The following is a 24,901-nucleotide window of genomic DNA, read 5'->3' as shown; positions in this document are numbered from 1 at the left end:
TGTGAGGATTTACGGTAATTGTCATTTAATGATGTAATTTTCGATGGCTTCGGTTTAGTCACGCCTCTTTGGACCCTCATTCAGAGTGAGACAGAGACCAGCAAACGCCAAGCAACTACTTTGTATCGTGGCTGCTTATCGTTATTTACCGTTTTCAACAATCCACGGTTGTTTTCTTTGACTCTTGCACATTTGCTAACGGTGAGTGAAGCTGCGATTCTCTCTGACATTTTATATCCAAACAAAGTGACTTGTCTTTTACGAAAGTGAAAGAAAAGACACTTACATGTGTTCGTGAATTATTCAAGAGTCTAACTGAATTATAACGACAGATGGTCGTGTTTTGTACCTCAGTGTGAATGCTGAACGTGGATTAATTTCTCTTTTGGAGGTCACTTGAGTAATCTGTTGCATCTTTGCTCGATCGTCGGCATCGTTCTACCTTCTTGTTGTACATTTCTTTTTTTAATATGTAACTTTTAAGGTTTCAGATATGAGATATTGTAGAAAGTTTATGAAATGACTGAAATAAAGTGGTTTAATTAATGCACAGAGACTAGTTGAGTTGGTGAAGGAGGGAGGGGTCAAAGCGCAGCTCGTCGAAGTAACAATACTAGTAAACATGTGGCACAATTCTAGGAAATATACAGGAAAAATGAGTGTTTCGCGTAAAGTGTTTTGGTCCTAGACTGCGACTATAAAGCTGATACATTTGCCTTGGAAGTCTTTGGCAGATGTTTAGGTGTTGACATAATATTGTAGAAGTCGTGTTGACGCCAGATGACAGTGAAAAACAGATCCTCTCTAGAGATGTGCTCCGCTTGTCGGTTTTGCTTTTAAGGTTACCAGGACAAATAACAACGTGTTATTGTTCTTAAGTGCTTTTGATTTAACGCCACTTACTAAAAAAAGTATCTCAGTGTTAGGTTGATAATTGAGTCTTCAAGATTAACACTGTACAGTAAATGAAGGTACATGTGACCTTTAGCATCTCTTCTTATTATGTACTTGGAAATGTTAAATGAATATGTTGATAATGCATACATTAGTTTAGGACATGTGTATTTTGTCTAATGTTTTTAATTTTTAGACGTGTAAAACTATATTTTTAAATTTGCATTTCCATTTTGAAGATATTTTTAAATCCCCAAATAAAAATACTTTCTCTTTTCTGCTTAATGCAAAGTAGACATCGGCTTGACTGATGCATTTGGTTGCTGTTGTCTATGCAATCTTTCAACTTTCAAAATGATGTAAATCGGTATAAGTGTGTCATACTGAAGGTTCATAAGACTTGTTCTGAAATTTTTTATTTTATTTATTTATTTTTTTGTCATTTGGGAGCTTGACATCTCATTCTGAAGTGACATTCATTATATTGGATGTAAAAAAACCAAACTTTTTTTCTTTTTCCTACACTGGAACACAAATTCCTAATTGGTGAGTCATATAATTTTTGGAACGAATATGAGTAATGTTACTTCAAGTCAGGTCGGAAAGATTGTATTTACGGGTTGAACGCACATGAATGCTACCACAAAATTGGTGAGTGAGTGAACTTGATTTTCTTTGGGCTTGAAGTTGGGGGGGGGTGTCAGTTAAAAAACATAGCAGACACAATGATACAATGGTACGATTGTTTAAATTTTTTACATTTACAAAAATAAAGCTTCTAAATACAATACACAGTTGTGAGTATATGGGCCATTCTACAGAATTGGTGCGAATTGCTGTCCCACAACCAAAAAACACCTTTAAAAAGCATTTAGGTATTCAAATCTTAGATGGTTATTAAGATCCTTCTATCTATTGAAACACATAATAATATTTAAAATATTAGCAAGCTTTATATGTGTATATATATATAAAATCATAATTTACTGGGTACTTTTAATTGGAAGGTGGCTGTACCAAACCCTAACCCCTACATTTCAGCTTATAAAAATGATGTTTAAATCATTTTTGTGTTATTAAAAGTGTCTTTATAATTATTTTAAAAAGTGAAGTTAATATTTTCTTTGTAAATTATGAAACTTGTCCCACATTTTCCATGTCACTACTGAAACAATGTATGTTTTAGTCTATCTGAGACTTGTAGTCCATCTTTTAGCTAAACCCATACATGTATAATCAGGAAATATTCCCGTGTCCCCCTCTCTCATAGCTACAAGGTGTGAGTAGATGGATCTCATCTTTTTGAGGAAAATGTGGTCAAAATATGTGTAACTTCACTTTTTTCTGCAAATAAGCACACTTTTTTTGGGGAGTTACTCTATAACATTTGTTGATTAGCATCTTTAAGCTAGATTCAAAATTATCTAAAATGGTCACTACCGAAACATTTGGTGGAGTTTGGGTAGTGACATATTTTTTTTTTTTTTTTTTTTTTTTTTTTTTTTTTGATGTTATCCCATACAATTGTCACTACCGAAACGGGAAAAGGGAACATATAATTAGAGCTGGGCGGTATGACCAAAAATTTATATCACGGTATTTTTCAAAATTATACGGTATCACGGTATATGACGGTTTTTTTTTTTTTTTTTCATGCATGACTAGGTGTTAACCACATTTCCTAATAAATTAGAGAATAATTACTGCAGTATATTGGCTTACATTGACCGGACTAGTATTAACCCAGGTTTGATTGGTCTCACAAAATGCTGCTGTTCACAAAGAAGTGACAGTGGCACTCATAATTGTAATGAGGTGAAGAAATCAGAATTCATGATTTGCAGTCAAAATACACAACACTTTATTGTGCATTCTTCACAAGTTCACATTTAAGTCTACGCGTTTCTCTTCCAGCAGGAGGCGCTGTCAGAATGGTAGTATACAAAGTAGCGCAACAAATGATTTTGAAACGTGCAGCGCTCATATTTATTCAATGGATAGCCTTTTGAAGTTTCATCGCAATTCTTGTCTTTCAGTCCCCACATTTTAGACCACCTGAAATCATAATTATGACTTTCATAACCCCCTAATAACACTGCAGTCATCAATGAAAATTAAGAGCTTTATTTAAGACTTTCAAAAACAAACCTTACACAAAATACGTTTCTTATTTATTTATTTTTCCCACCATGTTCGGGGCACAAGAAAAATATTAAGGGACTAAATTAATATCAGCATATGAAGTATAATCGTCTCTCATTGTCTGAAAGAAATCACATCAGATGCTGAAAGTCAGTTTTTACTTTCACTTTAACATATTGATCAGTTTCCACGTTGCTTGTGTGATATCCATTGGCTTTAAAGCATAAATATTAATAAAAATACAGTATATAGAAAAGACATATCTTTAAAATATTGCGACGTAACACCAACGTAAAGCCATTGTTTTTCTCTCACTGAAAGCTACATCTGTCTGCGCACAATGCGCCGATCTCTGCTCTCATCACTGCAGACACACCCCCTCTTGAAATTTCGGCATTACAAGTTTTGCAAATCGCTAACCCTGGGTCTTTCTCAGATATACTGAAATACGTCCACACCTCAGATGTGTTGCTTCAGACAAGCACGTGCAAGCTGCGGTTTCTGTTTGCGTCAACATACGTGTTCCCAGCGCTTTGTACGCACACACTCACCGGTATTGGGGTATATGAAAAATGAATATCATTAAAAAAAAAACACCGGTATTCGGTATGAAAAGGTATACCGCCCAGCCCTACATATAATCCTCATATTTGGGGGAAATAAACAAAATTTCAGTAACAGTTATGCAATTTTTTTTTGTATTTTAGTATGTTTTAGTAGTGTTTTAGTATGCGAGTTAAAATTCTGCAATGTGATGTGGTCGAAGATGTTATGATAGTTTTTGGTTCAATGTATATTCAAACTAATGAATCCTTAACTTTGAAATCAGTATTATTACTTTTTGCCTTTTACAAAGAAAAATACAGAAATTATACCTCTGAAAGAATTTTAATAAAATATCAAAAAAAAAAAAAAAAAAAAAAAAAAAAAAATATATATATATATATATGCAAATATCATCAAAATCTTAATGGGTCAATATAACCCTTCTAATTAAATTATTATTACTGTGTTTCATTAGTGACAAAAATTTGGGGAGAGGCCAAATATTCCAAAACTTTCTGAAAATACAATATGAGAATTAACTGCACAATTACTCGAAATGTGTACTTGAATATTGTACAATTTGCATTTTTTGGACCAATTCTGTAGAATAGCCTATATAACGATTCAGTTTACAGCATACATTTAATAAAACCGTAAAGCAAAAACAAACCTGATTCAGATTGTTTATGTAATGTATCATTTTGTAGAAACAGATTTCCAAAATCTTGGTTTGTTGTTGTTGTTGTTGCTCTGACCAAACTGATTTAAGTGCACTTGATGTAATTACATCATACTCATCACTGACTGTGTTAAGTGATCTCATTTATTGTTATTCATTATTCTTGAATTTAAGGCTACAACATGTTACTGTAAACTACAAGGACAAGGAAAAGGCTGATTACATTGGAGGTCACCATATCCAGGCTGATGTTCACTATTTTTCCCCAACGCTGAAGTCACAGAGCTTAAAGAATCCTAGGGAAATTGGTGCCACTCAGATGGCATGTTATTGTGTTTTGAGGGGCTGATTCATTTTTTTTTTTTTTCATTCTTTTGAAAGACAGGAAAAGTGATTGCATCATAGTGGGGTATATACTTCTCACAGCACTGTTCATTTCTTGTCTTGAAAATGATTTTTTGTCCTCACCTGAAGAGCACATTGTGTTATTCACTCAAGTTTCTACTAGGTTTCTACTTAGATCATTGGGCCATGCTTTCAGTTACGTAACTGATATTCTCCAGTTGGAATATTGGATTTTGGGGAGTGACAGCATACCCCGTTGGGACCTTATACAGACAACTAGAGGTCATAGTGTACTCAATCTGTTACAGTGATTAGAAGAAATGCTGCAGTGTGCTCTGTTCCCTCATTACACAATTATAAGCTTATCCAGACAGAGGTTTTAACAGGATTTTCTTTCTGTGTGTGAAGCCATTTTGTGCGATGTGGTATATATAAAACAGAGAGGCTATCTCTCTATAATCCAACATTGAGTTAATAGAGAGCATGTTAACTTTAAGTTACCAAAAAGTAATCTAAAGTGAGAGCATGCACATGTTTTAATGTAGCTGATAATCTGTTTACATAGACTACACTCTTAAAAATAAAGGTGCTACACGATGCTATAAAAGAACCTTTTTTGTCGAAATGGTTCCATAAAGAACCTTTAACATCTGTTTCACAAAAGGTTCTTTGTGTGAAAGAAGGTTCTTCAGATTATAAAAAGGTTAGAAAGAGATGGTTCTTTAAAGAACCTTTGACTCAATGGTTCTTTGTGGAACCAAAAATGTTTCTTCTATGGCATTGCTTGAAGAAAACTTTAAAGCACCTTTATTTTTAAGAGTGTAGCACAAACTGTCTGTCTGTTGTCTTTTGCAGTACAAACTCGAGACTAAGCTCACAGTCAATAAGGAAGAGGGATGTAAGGATGAAGATAATTAAATTGCAAATTGTTCATTGTTTCGAGGAAAGCACCTTGGAGTTTTGATCTGTCCGAGAATACCATTAAGATGTAAATTAGAGTTCAAAGCATCTTGATGGAATAGATTTGGCCTTTTCAACTCTACCTGTCATATAAATCTCTTACAAAGATGATATTTTGCAAACGTCACTATGTGTGTGACCTATGCCTTTCATATCTGTTCATGTTATGCAATCCCAACCTCAGCCAAGCAGGACCTAGTAGGTTGAACCTAGTAGCAGGTGGAGTCCACCTGTTATTTCATGCTATTTCTTGCAATGCTATTTGATTTTGTTTGTTGTTACGTACCAGAGAACTTCATGAAAGCTGGTCTGATGCGAAGAACCATGCGGCGGGTTTCAGATGCTTGATCTGTGATGTACTATTTCCAGATATTTGCTTTTCACATGTTCTGGAAAAACTGCCAGCCTTGAAATACTGTACTGAAAAGAACCAGTATTCAAGAATCATAAAGGGTTGTGCAAGTCTTTTCACTGTCATATAACTGTAATAATACATTTCAGCAACAATATTACTTAAAATTGTATCATAAAAATACTTTTGTTTCTGAAATAGGCCTATTCCAAGGAAAACAGTGGCCTTAATGTGTCCAAAACTATTACATCAAATGTGACCCTGGACCACAAAACCTTAAGTCTTAAGTCGCTGGGGTATATTTGTAGCAATAGCCAAAAATACATGGTATGGGTCAAAATGATTGATTTTATTTTTATGTCAAAAATCATTAGGATATTAAGTAAAGATCATGTTCAATGAAGATTTTTTTGTCTAATTCCTACTGTAAACCTATCAAAATGTAATTTTTGATTAGTAATATGCATTGTTAAGAACTTAATTTGGACAACTTTAAAGGTGATTTTCTCAGTATTTAGATTTTTTTGCACCCTTAGATTCCAGATTTTCAAATAGATGTATCTCAGTCAAATATTGTCCTATTCTAACAAACCATACATCAATAGAAAGCTTATTTATTGAGCTTTCATATGATGTATATATCTCAGTTTTGTAAAATTATGACTGGTTTTGTGGCCCAGGGTCACAAATTTGAGTGATTCTAGGTTGGACTTGTTATAATTGTATTTATTTAGTTAAGACGATGAAGGACTTTGATTCTGAAGTCTATTTTGGGATGAATGCGCATGAGTGCTTTTTTTGTATTTTTAATAACTGTATTGTTGGAAACCTATCAGTTCTGGTATAGGAGGAAACTACCCTACCAGTTTTGATTAGCTGTTTCCTGGTTGTGTCCTTTGATTGAACAAAAGGTCCCTGCCTCCCTGTTTCCCCTCCTGCTATTCCTTGTCTCAAGGCCATTTGGAAATTTGGATACGCTACCAAAATATTCCAGCCATATTCTGACATTTCAAACATGATCTCCACCCTGCAAAAAAACTGGGCTTTCCTTGTTTTCCTTCGTGTATTCTGCATTTCTAAATAATCAAAATAAGCATGTCAACTCGTATCAACTTGTTGGTTTTGCTGGCTAGGCCTGAATATCTTCACAGATGTATTTGTGCACACGTTCAGCGTTGGCATTTTGTCAGGATACCTGTGGTTTAGTTTATGTTGGAAGAGTGAATTTGGATATTGTGCAACTTTATTTAGATTTAAGACCATTAAAGGGATAGTTCACCTAAAAATGAAAACGGTTTACTCACCCTCATGTTTTTACAAAACTGTATTACTTTGTCTTATGCAGAAATATTTTGTTATATCATGGAACAGACAAAAAAATGAAATTATTCAATTAGTTATTCAATGCAAATACCAGCTTATTATTATTATTTTTTAATTATTGGTGAACTTCTCTTTTAAGCACAGTCAAGGAGTAAAGTATCTGTGTAGTCATAGATTGTAGCAGGGAAAATGAGCCCTTGGACTCATAGGCACCATGTTGTACTTCATGATTTCAAGAAGGATCAATTGTCTTTCTGTTCAGTGCATAAACAATGGAGAATGTTTTGATCTTGCTGTGTTCGAACAGGTCAAATTTGTCTGTTACACGTGGCTTTACAAAAACAGGAAATTGCATGTTGCTGTAACTCCTACTGCTTTCATTGAAGTATATACTGAACAATGAAAGACCATTCCTGAAAACTCAGTTATTGATTTAAAGGGATAGTTCACCCAAAAATTAAAATTCTGTCATTAATTACTCACCGTCATGTCGTTCCAAACCTGTAAGACCTTCGTTCATCTTTGGAACACAAATTAAGATACTTTTGATGAAATCAGAGCGAAAACTTTGCGCACAAAAAGTATTCTCATAGTAGAATAAATCGGAAAGTGATCGAAACTCAAATTCAGAACCTCTAGCCAACGTAATTTTCCCCTGTTGGTTATTATTTTTTTTAATCCTGTAAAACACAATACCACATGTATAGTCAGCATTTTACGTTGCACTCATCGTTTTGCAGAAATCGTTTATTAATCGTAATCAAGGTAAAATATTCAGTTAATCAAAATTTAGATTTTAGGTAATTTCGTCCAGCCCTGTATTGTAGCTTCACAACATTACAGTTAAATCACTAATTGACTATTTTAACAATGTCCTTACTACCTTTCTGGGCCTTGAACATGTCAGTTGCATTGCTGTCTATGCAGGGTCAGAACTCAGAAAGCTCTCGGATTTCATAAGAAATATCTTAATTTGTGCTCCGAAGATGAACGAAAGTAGGACCGGGTTTGGAATGACATGAGTGAGTAATTAATGACAGAATTTTCATTTTTGGAGAGCTATTGATTGACCATTTTTCTGAGTATAGTGTGGGTTGTAAAACCAAATATGTTATAAAATCAGTTGCCACTCAGAGTCTGATATGTCTCTAAAGAAAGTTGTGTTTGTACTCTCAGTCATGCTCCATTCAAATGTATTGAGGTTGTAACAGTAGGGTCTGAGTCAGAGCTGTCCTTGCACCCTGAAACTGTGGGCCGGATTCAATAGTGTGCCGTTAATGTGTGTAGAAACATTTATTGATGAGACTGTAGGCATCTGGACCTGGCGGAGGTTTTAGTCATTTTGTCGTTCATTGTCATTTTAGGCCCATTATTTCATTTCCTGCAGGCTGTGATGCATGCAAACTCTTTATCATTTTCATCCCTCAGTTTATATCCATTTAGCATGTCCTCAGGGAAAACATGGGCAGGAGTAGACATGTTATTGGACAAATGCAGCTGAGGCTGGCGTGGTAGTTTTACTGCGCTGGTGTGATAATGATTGTTGTTGATTCCATTAAGTGGCGCAGTTTGGTTAAGTGTATCTGTTAACTCGCATTTTGTTGGAAATGTACATTCATTGGATCGTTAAAAGGCAATAAAAGCCGTGCTGCTCACTTCCTGTGTACTTTACACACTGAACCTCTTCAGGTGCTTTCAGCCCTAGAGTGCAAACAAGCGGATAATTGTAACCCACGCAACATTCCCACCTCCAGACACGACATGCCTTCCGTCGTCCTGTTTCATAGACCGTCCTTCTCCTAGACATGTCCCGCAGCTGTACTGTAGCCTGGCAACTCGCCATCCAGATGGAGAGCATATTTATAATCCTGCCGTATTTATAATCACCACCTTCACGGACGCTCCGCCCACCAACACAGGCTACAGGTGGAGTGAAAGAGGGGGAAGTGGTTGATGCAACCCAGGTCGCCGTGCTTCCTCGTTGAAGAACAAGTAGTGCTTGTACCTGAGCACACTGTTGCTGGCGAGTATCCCGGTCATTTCAAGGGCACAAGTGCTTGTTACTACGGTTGCTAGATCAAGTGCAGATTAGTAGATCAGCAGTTACATACCGTACATAACTGACTGCTGATGACGCCCACTTGTAATCTTTCGTGGGGGTTGTTTATTCTACCAATCAAGCCTGGAGGGAATATAGTCAAGATTCTGCGTACGTGATGACACAATTTGTTTGCGGCCTTTGCATGCTTGATTTGTTTTGAATGATTTGTAAGCTTCACATAAAGAGTATGTTAAACATTTGATTGAAAACTCTAGAACGTCACCCAGCTAATAGGAAACGTTCTCATATCTTTGGCTAACATTCTGGCAAGGTTTTGTCAAAGTTATGAACAAACGTTCTTCCAGAATGTTCATTCGTTGGTCTTTAATGTTCTAAGAGGTTTTTTAAAAATATACTAGTTTCAGAACATTCAGAGAACATTCAAAGTTACCTTCCCATACAGTTAAAATCTAAAGTTTACATACATCTTGCAGAATCTGCAAAATGTTAATTATTTTACCTAAATAAGAGGGATCATACATTTGATTTAGTACTGACCTGAATAAGATATTTCACATAAAAGACATCTACATGTAGTCCACAAGAGAAAATAAGAGTTGAATTTATAAAAATGACCCTGTTCAAAAGTTTGCATTGGCATCTTAATACTGTGTCATTACCTGAATGATCCACAGCTGTGTTTTTATTTGGTGATAGAGTCCCTTGTTTGTCCACTGTTCTTCAGAAAAATCCTTTCGTTTGTCAGCATTTTTGTGTATTTGAACCATTTCCAACAATGACTGATTTTGAGATCCATCTTTTCACACTGAGGACAACTTAGGGACTCATATGCAACTATTACAGAAGGTTCAAACTCTCACTGATGCTCTAGAAGGAAAAACGATGCATTAAGAGCCGAGGGTTGAAAACTTTTGAACCAAATGATTTTTTTTTATTTTGCCTAAATATCATATTTATGTAGTACTGCCCCTCAGAAGCTACAGAAGATACTTACATGTTGCCCAGAAGAAAAGATAAGTTAAATTCAAAATGTTTTCACCCCACAGCTTTTAATGCATCATGTTTTCTTCTGAAGCATCAGTGAACATTTGTGGGACCTGAAGCGATTTTCTAAAGAACAGTGGACAATTTAATTGTTTAGGACAAACTAGGGGAATCATAAACAACTGTCACTAAACAAAAAAAAACACAGCTGTGAAACATTCAGGTAACAACACAGTATTAAGCATCAAGTGTATGTAAACTTTTGAAAGGGCTAATTTTTGTAAGTTCAGCTATTATTTTCTCTTGTGGACTACATGTAGATGTCTTTTATGTGAAATATCTTACTCAGGTCACTACCAAATAAAAAAATCACATGCATTTTGTATGATCCTCTTATTTTGGTAAAATAATTGCAGATTTTGCAAGGTGTATGTAAACTTTTGACTTCGACTGTAATAGTCGCATGATGAGAAATGAGAAAATAAAACATTCCCTTGATGTTTGTATACACTGGGGAAAAAGACCGGTGAAGAAACAATTTTACTCAGAAATTGCTAGTAAATTTCACCGCTATAGTAGTCAACATTTGAAGTGGATCAGAAAAGTTCATCAAAGTTGTCCTAAGACAACAACGGGTATTGTTTTGTTTTTTGGACAACTTTGATGAAAGGTTTTGATCCACTTCAAATGTTGATTACTGTAATTACAAAGAAATGGAAAGTGATGTTTTGAAATAAACCTGACATTTAGAAAGACTTGAAAATAGTATTTTCTTGTAAAAGATACTCCAGTTATTTTTGTTTTACGTATTTGCTGTCTTTGTAAAATAATTGTTTACAGTTTTACACATTTTTAAAAAGCTGGATATTTTGAACATTCAGAGAACTTTTCATAACTCACTCGAAACTTTAGCAAAACATTCTTAGAACGTATTTTTGTTAGCTGGTGGAAATGTACTTCTGTGACCTTATTTTGCTAAACTAGTTGTTGTGGGCGGTACTCGAAACTCGTTTCATTGTTGCCTTGACATACATTTACTTTTAGGTGATGTAAATGCAAATGTACATTTTCTTCCCCTACTGCATGTTTTATTTCCTGTTTTTCACGAGTTTTTTTTACGTGCACAGAGCTTGTGTTAGCATGTTACGTTCCTTATTGACCTTGAGATGTAAATAGAAATCACATTTTGTCTATAAAGACCGTTCTGTTGTGTTATATTGCGTATTGGAATGGCATAGTTTAGATCCCGGCTCACAACATGGCTTAGTGCTCCTATTGTGGATGGTTAGTGCCAGACAGAGTTATTTGCCTACGCAGGCAGACTTTTCAACAGCAAACTCTGGTTAGAGGTGGAGTTGATGGAAAATTCCAGTAAATTCCATAGCTGACCTCTAGTGTGGTCTGTGTGCTCATCCTGAGGTCATGTCTTCCTCCCTCTGTTGACCTTTGTCTAAAAGCTGTTGTTTGGTTTTAGACCTCTTTAGAAAGATCGGCAAACTGTCTACCAGCTAGTTTCTCTGTGTATTGCATACTAAACAAGTCATGTAAGTATATGTTTAAACGTTTGGTGTTAGAAAGACATTTTTGTAAGCCATTATTACTTCTATTCAGCAAGAATGCATTAAATCAAACAAAAGTGACTGTAAAGATACTTTCATTTTAAAAATTTAATTTCAAATAAATTTCTTTTCTCTTCATCAAATGGTCCAAGAAAATGTATGGTTTCCTCAAACAACTGTCAGGCAGCACAACTGTTTTCAACATTTGTAATAATAAAAATGTTTACTTTAGCACCAAATCAGTTAATCAGTCACATAAAAATGCAATCGCAAGCATGCTGTTTTAGCTTGTTTTTCAATCTCTCAGTTTATCTCAGTTTATGTTTAGCTCTTTCATCGTGATTCATGTTTTTCACGAGATTTGTACCCAAGGATTCCACATCCTAAGTCCAATTCCGTGCCGGCTGAGGTACCGAGCAAGCTTGTTGCATGCGGAAAACAAAACATAAGGAGCTGTAATCATAGCTGTGTACGAAAATTATTACAAGTGTTCACTGTTTTACCGCCTCTAGTGGACATTTCTGTTGGAAGCTGCAGTGATATATACTTATGAGTACATATTGATATTTATTTTGCATCTTGCAAAAAAGTTCTCACAGGTAAAAAAAAGTTGTCATGAGATCAGTTAGGATATTTTTGATGAAATCCAAGAGCTTTCTGATCCTGCATAGACATCAACACAACTGACACGTTCAAGACCCAGAAAGGTAGTAAGAAAATTAAAATTACAAAAGGTAACAAAAAAAAAAAATAATTCAACAATCTTCGTCAACAAAATATGTCATATTGCGCTACACTTTGATTTTTCATCTTTTTTATTTAGTTCTTTGTTGTGGTGTACAACCATAATGAACATAATCGACGTTTTTCATCTTTCCCTCAACAACTTCTTTAATGTGTTGGTTACAAAAAATTCTGAAGATTGAAATTATTTTCATTGTAATTACATCCGTAAGATTCTCCCTAGTACCTTTGTTTTCATTTCAGCAAGGTGCAAGGGGAAATATCACACCCTGGGTAGGGGGTCCTCAAATATTGTTTTTGGTAATACAATACTGCATGTGGAGGAGCAAAGGTTGAAAACCACCGCTGAAGAGTCTGCTTTGTACAGTTGACGTCAAAAGTTTACATACAACTTGAAGAATCTGCAAAATGTTAACTGTTTTACCAAAATAAGAAGGATCATACAAAATGCATGTTATTTTTTTTATTTAGTACTGACCTGAATAAGATATTTCACATAAAAGATGTTTACATATAGTCCGCAAGAGAAAATAATAGTTGAATTTATAAAAATGACTCTGTTCAAAAGTTTACATACACTTGATTCTCATTACTGTGTTGTTACCTGAATGATCCACAGCTGTTTTGTTTTGTAATAGTTGTTCATGAGTCCCTTGTTTGTCCTGAACAGTTAAACAGCCTGCTGTTCTTCAGAAAAATCCTTCAGGTCCCACAAATTCTGTGGTTTTTCAGCATCTTTGTGTATTTAAACTCTTTCCTACAATGACTGTATGATTTTGAGATCCATCACACTTTCACACTGAGAACAACTGAGGGACTTAAATGCAACGATTACTGAAAGATCAAACTCTCACTGATGCTTCAGAAGGAAACGCTTATCTTGTCTTCTGGAACACATTCAAGTATCTTTTGTAGTTTCTGAAGGGCAGTACTAAATGAAAAAAATATGATCTTTAGGCAAAATAAGAAAAATGTACACATCTTCATACTGTTCAAAAGTTTTCACCCCCTGGCTCTTAATGCATTGTGTTTCTTTCTGAAGCATCAGTGAGTGTTTGAACCTTCTGTAATAGTTGCATATGAGTCCCTCAGTTGTCCTCAGTGTGAAAAGATGGATCTCAAAATCATACAGCCATTGTTAGAAAGGGTTCAAATACACAAAGCTGGAAAAACGAATAAGTTGTGGGACCTGAAGGATTTTTTCTGAAAAGCAGCAGGCAGTTTAACTGTTCAGGACAAACAAGAGACTCATAAACAACTATCTATTGTATTCTATGTAAACTGTTGAACAGGGTCATTATTTGTGTAAAATAATAAACATTTTGCAGATTTTGCAAGGTGTATGTAAACGTTTGACCTCAACTGTATAAACAAATTTCCTTACAACATTACTGTGGTAATATCCTGGTACAGTGACAGTAAAACCCTGGTGTGTAGTATGTACTGTCAAAGTATGTTGTAAATCGTATCATATACTGTGGTATTTACATGGTGTTTAAAATGCCAAAACCATGGTACTTTTTTTATATGTGACCCTGGACCACAAAACCAGTCATAAGGTTAAATTTTACAAAACTGAGATGTATACATCATATGAAAGCTCAATAAATAAGCTTTCTATTGGTGTATTGTTTGTTAGGATAGGACAATATTTGGCCGAGATACATCTATTTGAAAATCTGGAATCTGAGGGTGCAAAAAAATGAAAATACTGAGAAAATCACCTTTAAAGTTGTCCAAATTAAGTTCTTAACAATGCATATTACTAATCAAAAATTACATTTTGATATATTTATAGTAGGAATTTTACAAAAAATCTTCATGAAACATGATCTTTACTTAATTTCCTAATGATTTTTGGCATAAAAGAAAAATTAATAATTTTGACCCATACAATGTATTTTTGGCTATTGCTACTAATATACCCCAGCGACTTAAGACTGGTTTTGTGGTCCAGGGTCACATATGTGATGGAAGTTTCTTCCTCCTGTTGGGATGAACTCCCTGTGTCCTTTTCTACTGATGTGTATGTGGAACGAATGAGAGCAAAAGCAAATGTTCACCCATGCATCAGTACCTCAGCACACAATCAGTGCTGTATAATTGGCCCTGGCTTTCAAACACTCACTGGCCTCGTTTTCTGTTTATGGGGCATGCTGAGCCTGACAGCAGAAAGCTATAATTGCAGTGATGTAATCCATCTGAAGGTACAAAGGGGCCTTTTCTCATCTCGCATCTCTCGAGGGAACCATTGGTACAATGTTGCCATGGCTTTGCCGCTTTGCCACTTCTTGGGTGCGATTTGAAATAATCAAATTATTATTTAATATGCTTTACAGCGCATAAGTAACATCTTTCGTGGTCATCCTGCTCTTGTTATGATATGTGTGGGCTGTAATGGCCCTGAGGAGAGCAATGACAATGAGGGAGGGTGCGATTATGCATTCGATGCCATTTCCTGCTGTGATTACTAGGGATGCTTGACCCTTCGTGGCCCGTTCATGTTAACATGCAGTGCTCCAGTGCATCAGTTAACAGATTCCGCAACCAAGTCCTGCTCGACAAGGAGGATTGAACCTCTGGTGGCCTAAGCAAATGCTCTTCTGGCAGAGCATGTTTGTAATATCTTCCCGGATGGGGGGGATCGGTCAGATAGGGCTAACAAAGGCTGAACGTGGCCTGCAGCATCAACATTGAACGATCGCATTACTGTCGCAAATGGGAGCTGCAGCCTGCGGCCACTGGAGGCTTGTGTTTCAGTGCTGGTGGTTATCAGGGATGCTGAAAGTCAAAGTCAAAAGGCACAGTTGACATTTGGATTGATAAAAACTGTGTATGAATAATATATGAGTAGGTATATACATATATACATATATATAGGTGTGTTTAAAATGAATATGCAAGTGAGCGAGGCAGCAGAGCTTGGATACAGAATGTTATAGCTGTGTATTTAGATGCAGGAGAAGAAAACAAAAACAGGCTTTATGTCTTGTGTTTCAGTAGTAAAGTAACTAATTGCTGATCGGAGTCTTCCAGTGTTTTGTGAAGTGGCTCCCTCAGGCTGTGTTGCATCCACTATATACTAGAGATGTTGAGTTACCTGAGATCTGTGTCAGTGTCACAGGCCAGCTTATCTGAGGAATTGCATTATTATTATTATTATTATTATTATTATTATTATTATTATTATTATTATTATTATTATTATTATTATTATTATTATTATTATTATTACAGTCAAACCAAAATGTGTTCAGACACCAACATTTGTCACATTATCACAGTTTATTTGCTGTAGTTTAAAAAATGGTAATAAAATATGACAAGAAATCAGAGTTTAACTGTCAGAACAAATTATTATTTATAATGTTGGATAACTTTGATAGGAAGGAAATGGATTACAGTTAACCAAAAATTCAGACAACTGTTAGTATGACAATATTTACTCAACTATTAGTACTTTGTTGACCAATTACCAAGAAATGCTTAATTTGTTCAGTCTGTGGTGTAAAAAGGTCGCATTAGCAGTTACAGAAAAAAAACACTTAAGCAAAACATGGTCAGGTCAAAGTGTCTGAATAATTTTTGCTTTCAAATTTTTTTATAAATTTTACTGGTAGTCAACTTTATGAAAAATGATTGGGTATAATATGTAACAGTTTACTTTATTTTGCTATCATCACTTACATAAATTAACTATAGTGTCCTGCACCACTAGTAGAAAAATATAAAAAAATTATATTTATATCTGGTGTCTGAATAATTTTTGGATTGAATGTATTTTTTGTTGTTGTTGTTGTTTCACAGCAGTGGAAAATTCTCAAAAGGATAGGTATCAGGCATTTTTTTTTTTTATGATAAGTGCCACATCTTCTCAGTGATTGCTTTTTGGAAACTGTTTCACTGTTAATTATGAAAGAAATGTGATTATGTTGAGTACTGCTTGTAAACATGTATTATGAACATATTAGATATTTTTTTTTACAAGATCCAAAATTATAATCAAATTAACTGATAAGACATAATTGCATATATCAGTATATTTGCTGATATATTTATTTCATTATGATTAGGGTTGTCAAAATAGATTCTTTTCTATGTGATTTTAATGGCCAAAATAATTCAGTAACAATTAATTGTTATAATGATGCCTAATATATATTTTGAAACGAAAATAACTATATAAATAATGCCCTCATTCACATTCATGTTAAACTTTAATTTGTGTTATCACAATGAATCAGTACGTGTGTAATATGAGTAGGATGCCTGAGACAGAGTTTGTGACCATAACCAAACAAAAGCGTACAAAAATAACCTGTTGACACTTCCTGTACAGCATCTAAAAAATCCCCACACTGGCGAGCTCCTTTTTTTATTGAATGTGGGTAGAGTGTCTTGTTTTAGTCCGTCATCTTCTCATGATTATGCTTTTTTTAAAGATGCATGGCAATCAGTATTAAAGGGATAGTTCCCCCAAAAAGAAAATTCTGTCAGTAATTATTCACCCTCATGTCGTTCCAACCCTGTAAAATCTTTGTTTATCATCAGAACAAGATATTTTTGAAGTAGTCAGAGAGCTTCCTGACCCTGCATAGACGGTAACGCAACTGGCACGTTCAAGGTAGTGAGGATGTTGTTAAAATAGTCCATGTGACATCAGTGGTTCAACTGTAAAGTTATGAAGCTATGAGAATACTTTTTGTGCACTAAGAAAACAAAAATAACAACTTCATTCAACAGTTTCTTCTCTTCTCTGCCAGTCTTTGACGCGCGTTCACAAGAGTACCACGACATGGACTGTTTTAACAAAGTCCTTAATATCTTGTTGAGCGTGTCGATTGTGTTGCTGTCTATGCAGGGTCAGAAAGCTCTCGGATTTCATCAAAAATATTTTAATTTGTGTTCCGAAGATGAACAAAGGTCTTAATGGGTTTGGAACGACACGAGGGTGAGTAATTAATGACAGAATTTTAGTTTTCGAGTGAACTATCCCTTTAAGATGCAGGACCGACACCTGTTATGCTGGAGCGTCAACCAGATTGTTACTGGCAATGGATTATTTACTACTATGTGTAGTATGAACATGATACCAGTATTTTATTTTTTATATATTACAGTTAGCATCATTACTGCTGGTGTATTGACACATCAGTGCATTTTGCAGTGATGTTTTTTTTAGTTCATGTACACATCCAGACAATGTCATGCTGTGTATTTTAAGGAAATGCTGCTTGCGAACCTATTTCAGTCCTAAAAACTAAAGCTCCCCACCCTTTCTGTCTTCCCAGTATCCTTTGAGTGTCCCACTGTCAGCATGTCCTCAGACGCATCATCTCCTGTGAAGTCCACCACCCCTCCTCTGTCCCCAGTCTCTCCAGTGTCCCCCAGCTCTCTGCGTCTGCCCGCCTGCCGCCAAAGAGACCGGTCACCCTCCCCCATGAGGTGCTACCTGATTCCCAGCCCCTTGCCCACCCGCCGCAACCGCACCTGCTCAGCGTGAGTACAGCCGCAACCATCAACTGCTGTCACCTGTTCATTTCATATTTTCATGTGCTTGTGTATAGATAGATAGATCGAGTCAACCACTCACTGATGCTTCAGAAACGAAAACAATGAATTAAGAGCCAGGGGTGTAAACTTTTGAACGGAATGAGCATGTGTACATTTTTCTTATTTTGCTTAAATATCATATTTTTTCATTTAGTACTGCCCTTCAGAAGCTACAGGAGACACTTAAATGTTCTACAGAAGACAAAATCAGTAGCATTTCAAATTCAAAAAGTTTTCACCCCTCTGCTCTTAATGCATTGTGTTTTCTTCTGGAGCATCAGTGAGAGTTTAAACCTTCTGTAATAGTTGCATATGAGTCGCTCAGTTGTCCTCAGTGTGAAAAGATGGATCTCAAAACCATACAGTCATTGTTGGAAATGGTTCAAATACACAAAAATGCTGGAAAACCAAAACAATTGTGGGACCTGAAGGATTTTTCTGAAGAACAGCAGGCAGTTTAACTGTTCAGGACAAAAAGGGCCTAATAAAAAAATCACTTAACAAAAAAAAAAAAAAAAAAAAAAAAAAAAAAACAGCTGTGGATCATTTAGGTAACAACACAGCATTTAAGGATTAGTTCACTTTAAAAAAAAAAATGTACAGATAATGTACTCACCCCCTTGTCATCCAAGATGTTCATATCTTTCTTTCTTCAGTCGTAAAGAAATTGTTTTTTGAGAAAAACATTTCAGGAATTCTCTCCATATAATGGACTTCTATGGTGCCCTTGAGTTTGAACTTCCAAAATGCAGCTTCAAAGGGCTCTAAACGATCACAGCCGAGGAAAGAAGGGTCTTATCTAGAAAAACAATCGGTCAAAAAGTTTTCTAAAAAAAAAAAAAAAAACATTTTATACTTTTTAACCTCAAATGCTCGTGTACTCTGTGTAGAGATTAAAAAGTATATAAATTGTAAATGTTCTTAGAAAATAACCCATCGCTTTGCTAGATAAGACCCTTTTCCTCGGCTGGGATCATTTAGAGCCCTTTGAAGCTGCATTTAAACTGCATTTTCAAAACTCAAACTCAAGGGCACCATAGAAGTCCATTATATGGAGAGAAATCCTGAAATGTTTTCCTCAAAAAAACATCATTTCTTTACGACTGAAGAAAGAAAGACATGAACATCTTGGATGACAAGGGGGTGAGTACATTATCTGTACATTTTTGTTCTGAAAGTGAACTACTCCTTTAAGAATCAAGTGTATGTAAACTTTTAAACAGGGTCATTTTTATAAGTTCAACTATTATTTTCTCTTGTGGACTATATGTAAACATCTTTTATGTGAAATATCTTATTCAGGTCAGTACTAAATAAACAATAACATGCATTTTGTATGGCCCCTTTTATTTTGGTCAAATAATTAACATGTTGCAGATTCTGCAAGGCGTATGTAAACTTTTGACTTCAGCTGTATATATAGCTTGTGGAATAATACCTTTTCTTCTCCGCCACTACAGTGCAGCGCGTGCAGCTGAGGGGCCGGTCTTCGCTGGGGTCTGCAAGTGCTTTTCACGTTCCAAAGGACACGGTTTCATCACTCCATCAGATGGAGGCAATGACGTCTTCGTGCACATATCTGAGTAAGTTCACTGGGAAAACATCTTGAACCTTCAACAAGATTTCATGCTTCTACATCTAAGCCAACGCACACTCCACAACAAACCCAGTTGACTCGGAATCACACATATCTACAACACCTTAATCATCAGGGGAGCAGATGCAAACACTAATCATTATTAATATGCATTCCTAATCAGAGGTCATAAATGTTATTGCTCCCACTCTATTTGTAGATGGGTTTGAACTGGTCATGAAGGAGGGGCTTCTGGGAATAGAAACTTGTGGAGCGTGTGTGTGAAAGGTTTTAGGGTCAGGGCTCAGTTAAACACGTGAGTATGAGAGATAAGAGCGGTAGACTGGCTTCTCTCAGATCAAGTGTGTTTGACCAGTGGAAAAACGGATAGACTTGCCAGCTGCCCTCTTGTCAAACATTCAGTATCAAATTATTTTATGGATTTTACTGAAAGTTGGAAACCTGCAGATGAGTGTTTGCACCCTTTTGGATATTTGCTTCTATTCTAGATGTTTTAATGTTCATCAACTACATAAAATCTAATTCTGTGCAAACAAACAAACATTTGCAGCATGCATTGCATAATGTACTTACATAATGTATTTCCAAAGTTGTATTTTTTTTTACAAAATATTCATTAAATTCATAAAATTCATAAAATCATAAAATAAAAACTGTAAAATATAATTAAGAGAGTCTCGTTAAAAACACTAAAATGCTTATCAAAATCATTCTAGATGCTGGCAGTGTGCAGAGCTACATCTGTTTGCAGGATTTTTAAATAAAAATTTAAGACTTCTGCAAAAAATTAATTTAAATGTAAAAATTAATACCATATGAGCAGGGTAAAGCAATGTCTGAGGTAACATTTTACACAGTAAAATGGCTATAAATGATTTACAGTTGAGAAACAGGTTTTCACAAAAAAATATCTGAAATGATAAATCTCACATTTTAGCCTTTAAAACATTTTTTAAGAAAAGAAACAAGTCAGACATATAAATTATATTAATTTACAACAGTTATATGAGTGGACAGCAGGCAGGCTTAATGAAAATCCAATTTGATTCTCTGCCAGTAGGAGGCGCTTTTGGAACATCAGCAATAAACGTTGCTACTTCATCAAATAAAGTTAAAATGCAATTTAAACTTTTTTGAAGACGCTGTTTCTGCCTTTTGAAATAAAAACACCCGAGTCACCTGATTGCTTGAATTAGTAAGAATGAGTAAAGTGTGTACAACTATAGCCTTTAATGTTGAAAATGTACGAGGAAAGTCCTCCCCTTCAAGAGCAATTTAACCCTTGGGTAAAAGACTCTCAGAGCAGTTCTAGAGATTGTTTATGTGTTCATGTACTCATATATTAAGGCGACAGCGGCTGAGAACACCGCGAGCATCGAGCACGCTTCGGCATGTGTGTGGTGAAGGAAAAACAGTTTCATTTATTCACACAAACAAAACATTTGATGTTTTGCTAATGATCTCCATTCTTCCCACAGCATCGAGGGAGAATATGTGCCTATGGAAGGAGATGAAGTTAGCTACAAGATCTGCTCTATTCCACCCAAACATGAGAAGATCCAGGCTGTGGAGGTGACCATCACTCATTTAGCACCAGGCATAAAGCATGAGACCTGGTCTGGAGCTGTGGTTGAATCATGAGATCCTCTCTAACTCTGAACTGTGTGATAGCAATGGCAAAATGGGTTTCTGTTCCTTTTTTGGAGGTTTGAGGGGGATGGGAACAAGGCTGAATGAATGAATGCCTTTAAGAGCTGTGTGAGACTCCACAATTCCAAGAAAATGATAAAAAATATTGCATCTGTTTTTTTTTCTCCCCCTTTTCTTTCTTCAGGCTCAGGAGGGGAGTTTGCTTAAAACTGTTTATTATTGGGTTTGTGGTTAATAATGTGGAATGAACAGCAGTCGGGTATACGTACACTAACCATCCGTGAATCGCTGATTGATTTCAATACTAGAACTGACTGCGCACTCTTAACAAGCCTTAACGCATATCTAAATCGCTAAAATAGCTAGATTTACATATATTTTTTAATTTTAATCACTGAAAAAAAATGTGTCTGTGTATGTCTACATTGTCAATATATATCATTTTGATCATTTCTCATGTGCACGTGTGTTTCTTGGTCATTTTTCTTCAAAGACAGTCAAGAACGGTAAAAGATTAATCAAAATCTCTGATTTATTTGAACAGATTTATTTTATAACTTTCTCAGACAACATTTAGGCTTTAAGTAGAAATTACATCTATAATTTCTTTCTACTCTACACATAACTGTAAACATCTGCAATTTTTTTTATATAATTGTTAGTATCTCTATCAATAATACACATTTCTCAATTAAATACTGACTGCGCCGAGTACAGACAGACACAGCTTTCACATTGTCGCACATTGCCTGTCCACAACATTAAAAGGAACATTTAAAGGCATCCAAAACAACATGAATTACATTTCTACATTACACTAACATATGGGACACAATATCACGAAAGAATAACACTTTGTGTTAGAGGGGGTATGTATGATTTTGTACATATTATTTGATGTTAATGTCAGTTAAATAAGGAATTTGATTCTGATGCAACTGTAAACAAGGAGAAAACAATTTTTGGTGGTTAGTGTTCACTAACAAAACTTACACAATGGGCATTGCATAATCTCACTACAGTAAGTACATACTGGGGTTTAAGTGTTTAAAAACAAAAAGACAAGCTGAAGGGATGTTTACTCTGTTAGCTTGGAGCACATAGAAAAGGAGAATCACCCCAAAGATCATAAATGTTCTTACGCTGTGACAACCATTGAGTGATGATCTTCTAGTTGTTATCCAGCGCAATAATATATCTTTTCTTACACGGCCTGTAATGAGAAACAGGAGGGGATCATGTTCACCTGAGCAGAGGATGGATACTAAGCCGAGTGGCCTCGAACTTGTGCTTTTCAAACATGCTTCCTGACAGATTTCTGTTAAATCAGGTGGACGTTTGGTTGAGAAAAATAAACGTTATGGCCTTTCATTTACCCTGTTTATTCTCCAGGATTGTAGAAAATAACAGCCCTCACGTTACCACACCAGGTTGTGCTTTAAATGTTTTGTGCTGGCAACATTACGTATATCTTTAAATAAGAGGCCTCACTTCTCAGTAATGACAGTGGCTCTTTATGACTGAGCAATGATACAGGAAAGCAGCCACCTTAATAAAAAAGGGACTTGCTGATTGCGTGAAGGTTTTCGTCCTAAACAGACGTCCTATTAAAATGGGAATAGAGGCTCTACAGTTCTCTGCACCTTCACTTTTTCCAGCTTTCCATTAGCTTTCTCTAGCGCCTCAGGATGCAATGAGGCCAACACCGCTTCCACGATTTGTCGTTCACACATGCTTTTAATTCAGGACTGTAATATTCAGGGACTCTGTAAATTCAATCTTCCGTCATGCAAAATTACACACTATTACAGCCATTTCTCTATAGATGCTAAAATAGTTCTTACGATCTCCATAAATCAATCAGACAATAGCTTCTTTTCTGTAGTTTTGGCGTCATACACGTTTCATGTTAAGGATCGTCTCAAATGCTAAGGACTTTATTTGACATATAAAGGGATATAAGATATATTGCGATTAGAAATCCTGTCTCTGTGGTCACTATATTGCTTTATTCAACTGACTTGCGGCTTGTTAAACCTAAACCTTAAAGTTCACTAAACAAAGTTGCGATGTCGTCAGAGTTTTTTTAAAATATGTGAATTTGAGTAGAATTATAATTCCTACAAATTTATTCAGATCTTTAATCTGTAAACGATGGGAAATATGGTGGCAGGGCCAAATCTGTTGGTTAAATAAAAAAAATAAAAAAATGGAAAACTGATTTCTATCCTTCTTAATTAGTAATGACAGGAAGAGAGCGAATAAAAAGAGAGAGAGAGAGAGAGAGACAGTGACCAATTAATTGTGACAGGCTGGTATAAACCCTTAAGTGGGCTTGGACCCCTATATGCTTCATAATCAAGGCTGAACTGGCAGCTAGCACTCTATTTATGCTCAGCCAGGACGTCGTTCAGGATGTTCAGGAGCTGATGGACGTGGTACTCCTTGAAGACCAAAGAGGGACGGAAACGGATGGTCTTTTCTCCACAGGAACCCATAAATAGACCTGGTGAGATAGAGAACACAGTAAAGACACTGCATCTTATGTGTAACTTTTTGCCATTTAAAATCTCATAATTTTGACTTTTTTATCACAATTGTGATATTTGTTCACAAATGCGAATTTTAATATCTCACAATTCTGACTTTTTTTCTCACAAATATGACTTTATATCATGCAATTCTGACTTTTTCTCACAATTCTGATATTTTTCTCAAAAATATGAGTTTATATCTCACAATTCAGATTTTTTCCTCTCAAAAATATGAGTTTATATCTCATAATTCACTTTTTTTCTCACAATTCTGATTTTTTTTCTTAAAAATGTGTATATCTCAGAATTCTGACTTTTTTCTCACAAATGTGAATTTTAATCTCACAAATCTGACTTTTTTCTCACAATTCTGATATTTTTCTCACAAATATAAGTTAATTTCTCGCAATTCTGACTTTTTTCTCACAATTCTGATATTTTTCTCACAAATGCAATTTTTAATATCTCACAATTCTGACTTTTTTCTCACAAATATGTTAATATCTCGTAATTCTGTCTTTTTTCTTACAATTCTGATATTTTTCTCACAAATGCGATTTTTAATATCTCGTAATTCTGACTTTTTTTCTCACAAATATGACTTTATATCACGCAACTCTGACTTTTTCTCACAATTCTGATATTTTTCTCAAAAATATGAGTTTATATCTCACAATTCGCACTTTTCTCACAGTTCAGATTTTTTTCCCCTCAAAAATATGAGTTTATATCTCATATTTCACACTTTTTTCTCACAATTCAGATTTTTTTCTTAAAAATATGTGTATATCGCAGAATTCTGACTTTTTTCTCACAAATGTGAATTTTAATATCTCTCAAATCTGACTTTTTTCTCACAATTCTGATATTTTTCTCACAAATGCGATTTTTAATATTTCACAATTCTGACTTTTTTCTCACAAATATAAGTTAATTTCTCGCAATTCTGACTTTTTCTCACAATTCTGATATTTTTC

The 24,901-nt window shown here is 35.2% G+C and overlaps 2 protein-coding genes across 2 annotated transcripts in view; one reads left to right on the top strand and one right to left on the bottom strand.

The window, feature by feature from the left end:
• The first annotated feature begins 62 nt into the window (after positions 1–62).
• Positions 63–21,842, top strand: carhsp1 (calcium regulated heat stable protein 1). The gene is made up of 4 exons (XM_073841132.1): positions 63–201; positions 17,882–18,089; positions 19,604–19,726; positions 21,219–21,842. Exons 2-4 carry the CDS (start codon positions 17,908–17,910, stop codon positions 21,379–21,381), a joined length of 468 nt encoding a protein of 155 aa, XP_073697233.1. The 5' UTR covers positions 63–201; positions 17,882–17,907; the 3' UTR covers positions 21,382–21,842.
• A 62-nt stretch (positions 21,843–21,904) lies between these two features.
• The window catches only part of abat (4-aminobutyrate aminotransferase), a 41,113-nt gene continuing 38,116 nt past the window's right edge, over positions 21,905–24,901 (bottom strand). Inside the window, exon 16 of the mRNA XM_073841100.1 lies at positions 21,905–23,896. Within this exon, the coding sequence (XP_073697201.1) occupies positions 23,775–23,896 (122 nt within the window). The 3' untranslated portion in view covers positions 21,905–23,774. The remainder of the gene's footprint in view (positions 23,897–24,901) is intronic.

Source organism: Garra rufa, chromosome 1 (assembly GCF_049309525.1).
Source record: "Garra rufa chromosome 1, GarRuf1.0, whole genome shotgun sequence".
Classification (NCBI taxonomy): Eukaryota; Metazoa; Chordata; class Actinopteri; order Cypriniformes; family Cyprinidae; genus Garra; species Garra rufa.
Note: the sequence above shows the minus strand (reverse complement) of the source record. Positions and strands in the feature narration are given on the sequence as shown.

Excerpts from the sequence above, each read along its gene's own strand:
- carhsp1 (XM_073841132.1), top strand. The coding sequence starts at position 17,908 with ATGTCCTCAGACGCATCATCTCCTGTGAAGTCCACCACCCCTCCTCTG. Across the intron at positions 18,090-19,603 it reads CGCAACCGCACCTGCTCAGC|TGCAGCGCGTGCAGCTGAGG; the intron begins GTGAGTACAGCC and ends CCGCCACTACAG. Across the intron at positions 19,727-21,218 it reads GTCTTCGTGCACATATCTGA|CATCGAGGGAGAATATGTGC; the intron begins GTAAGTTCACTG and ends TTCTTCCCACAG.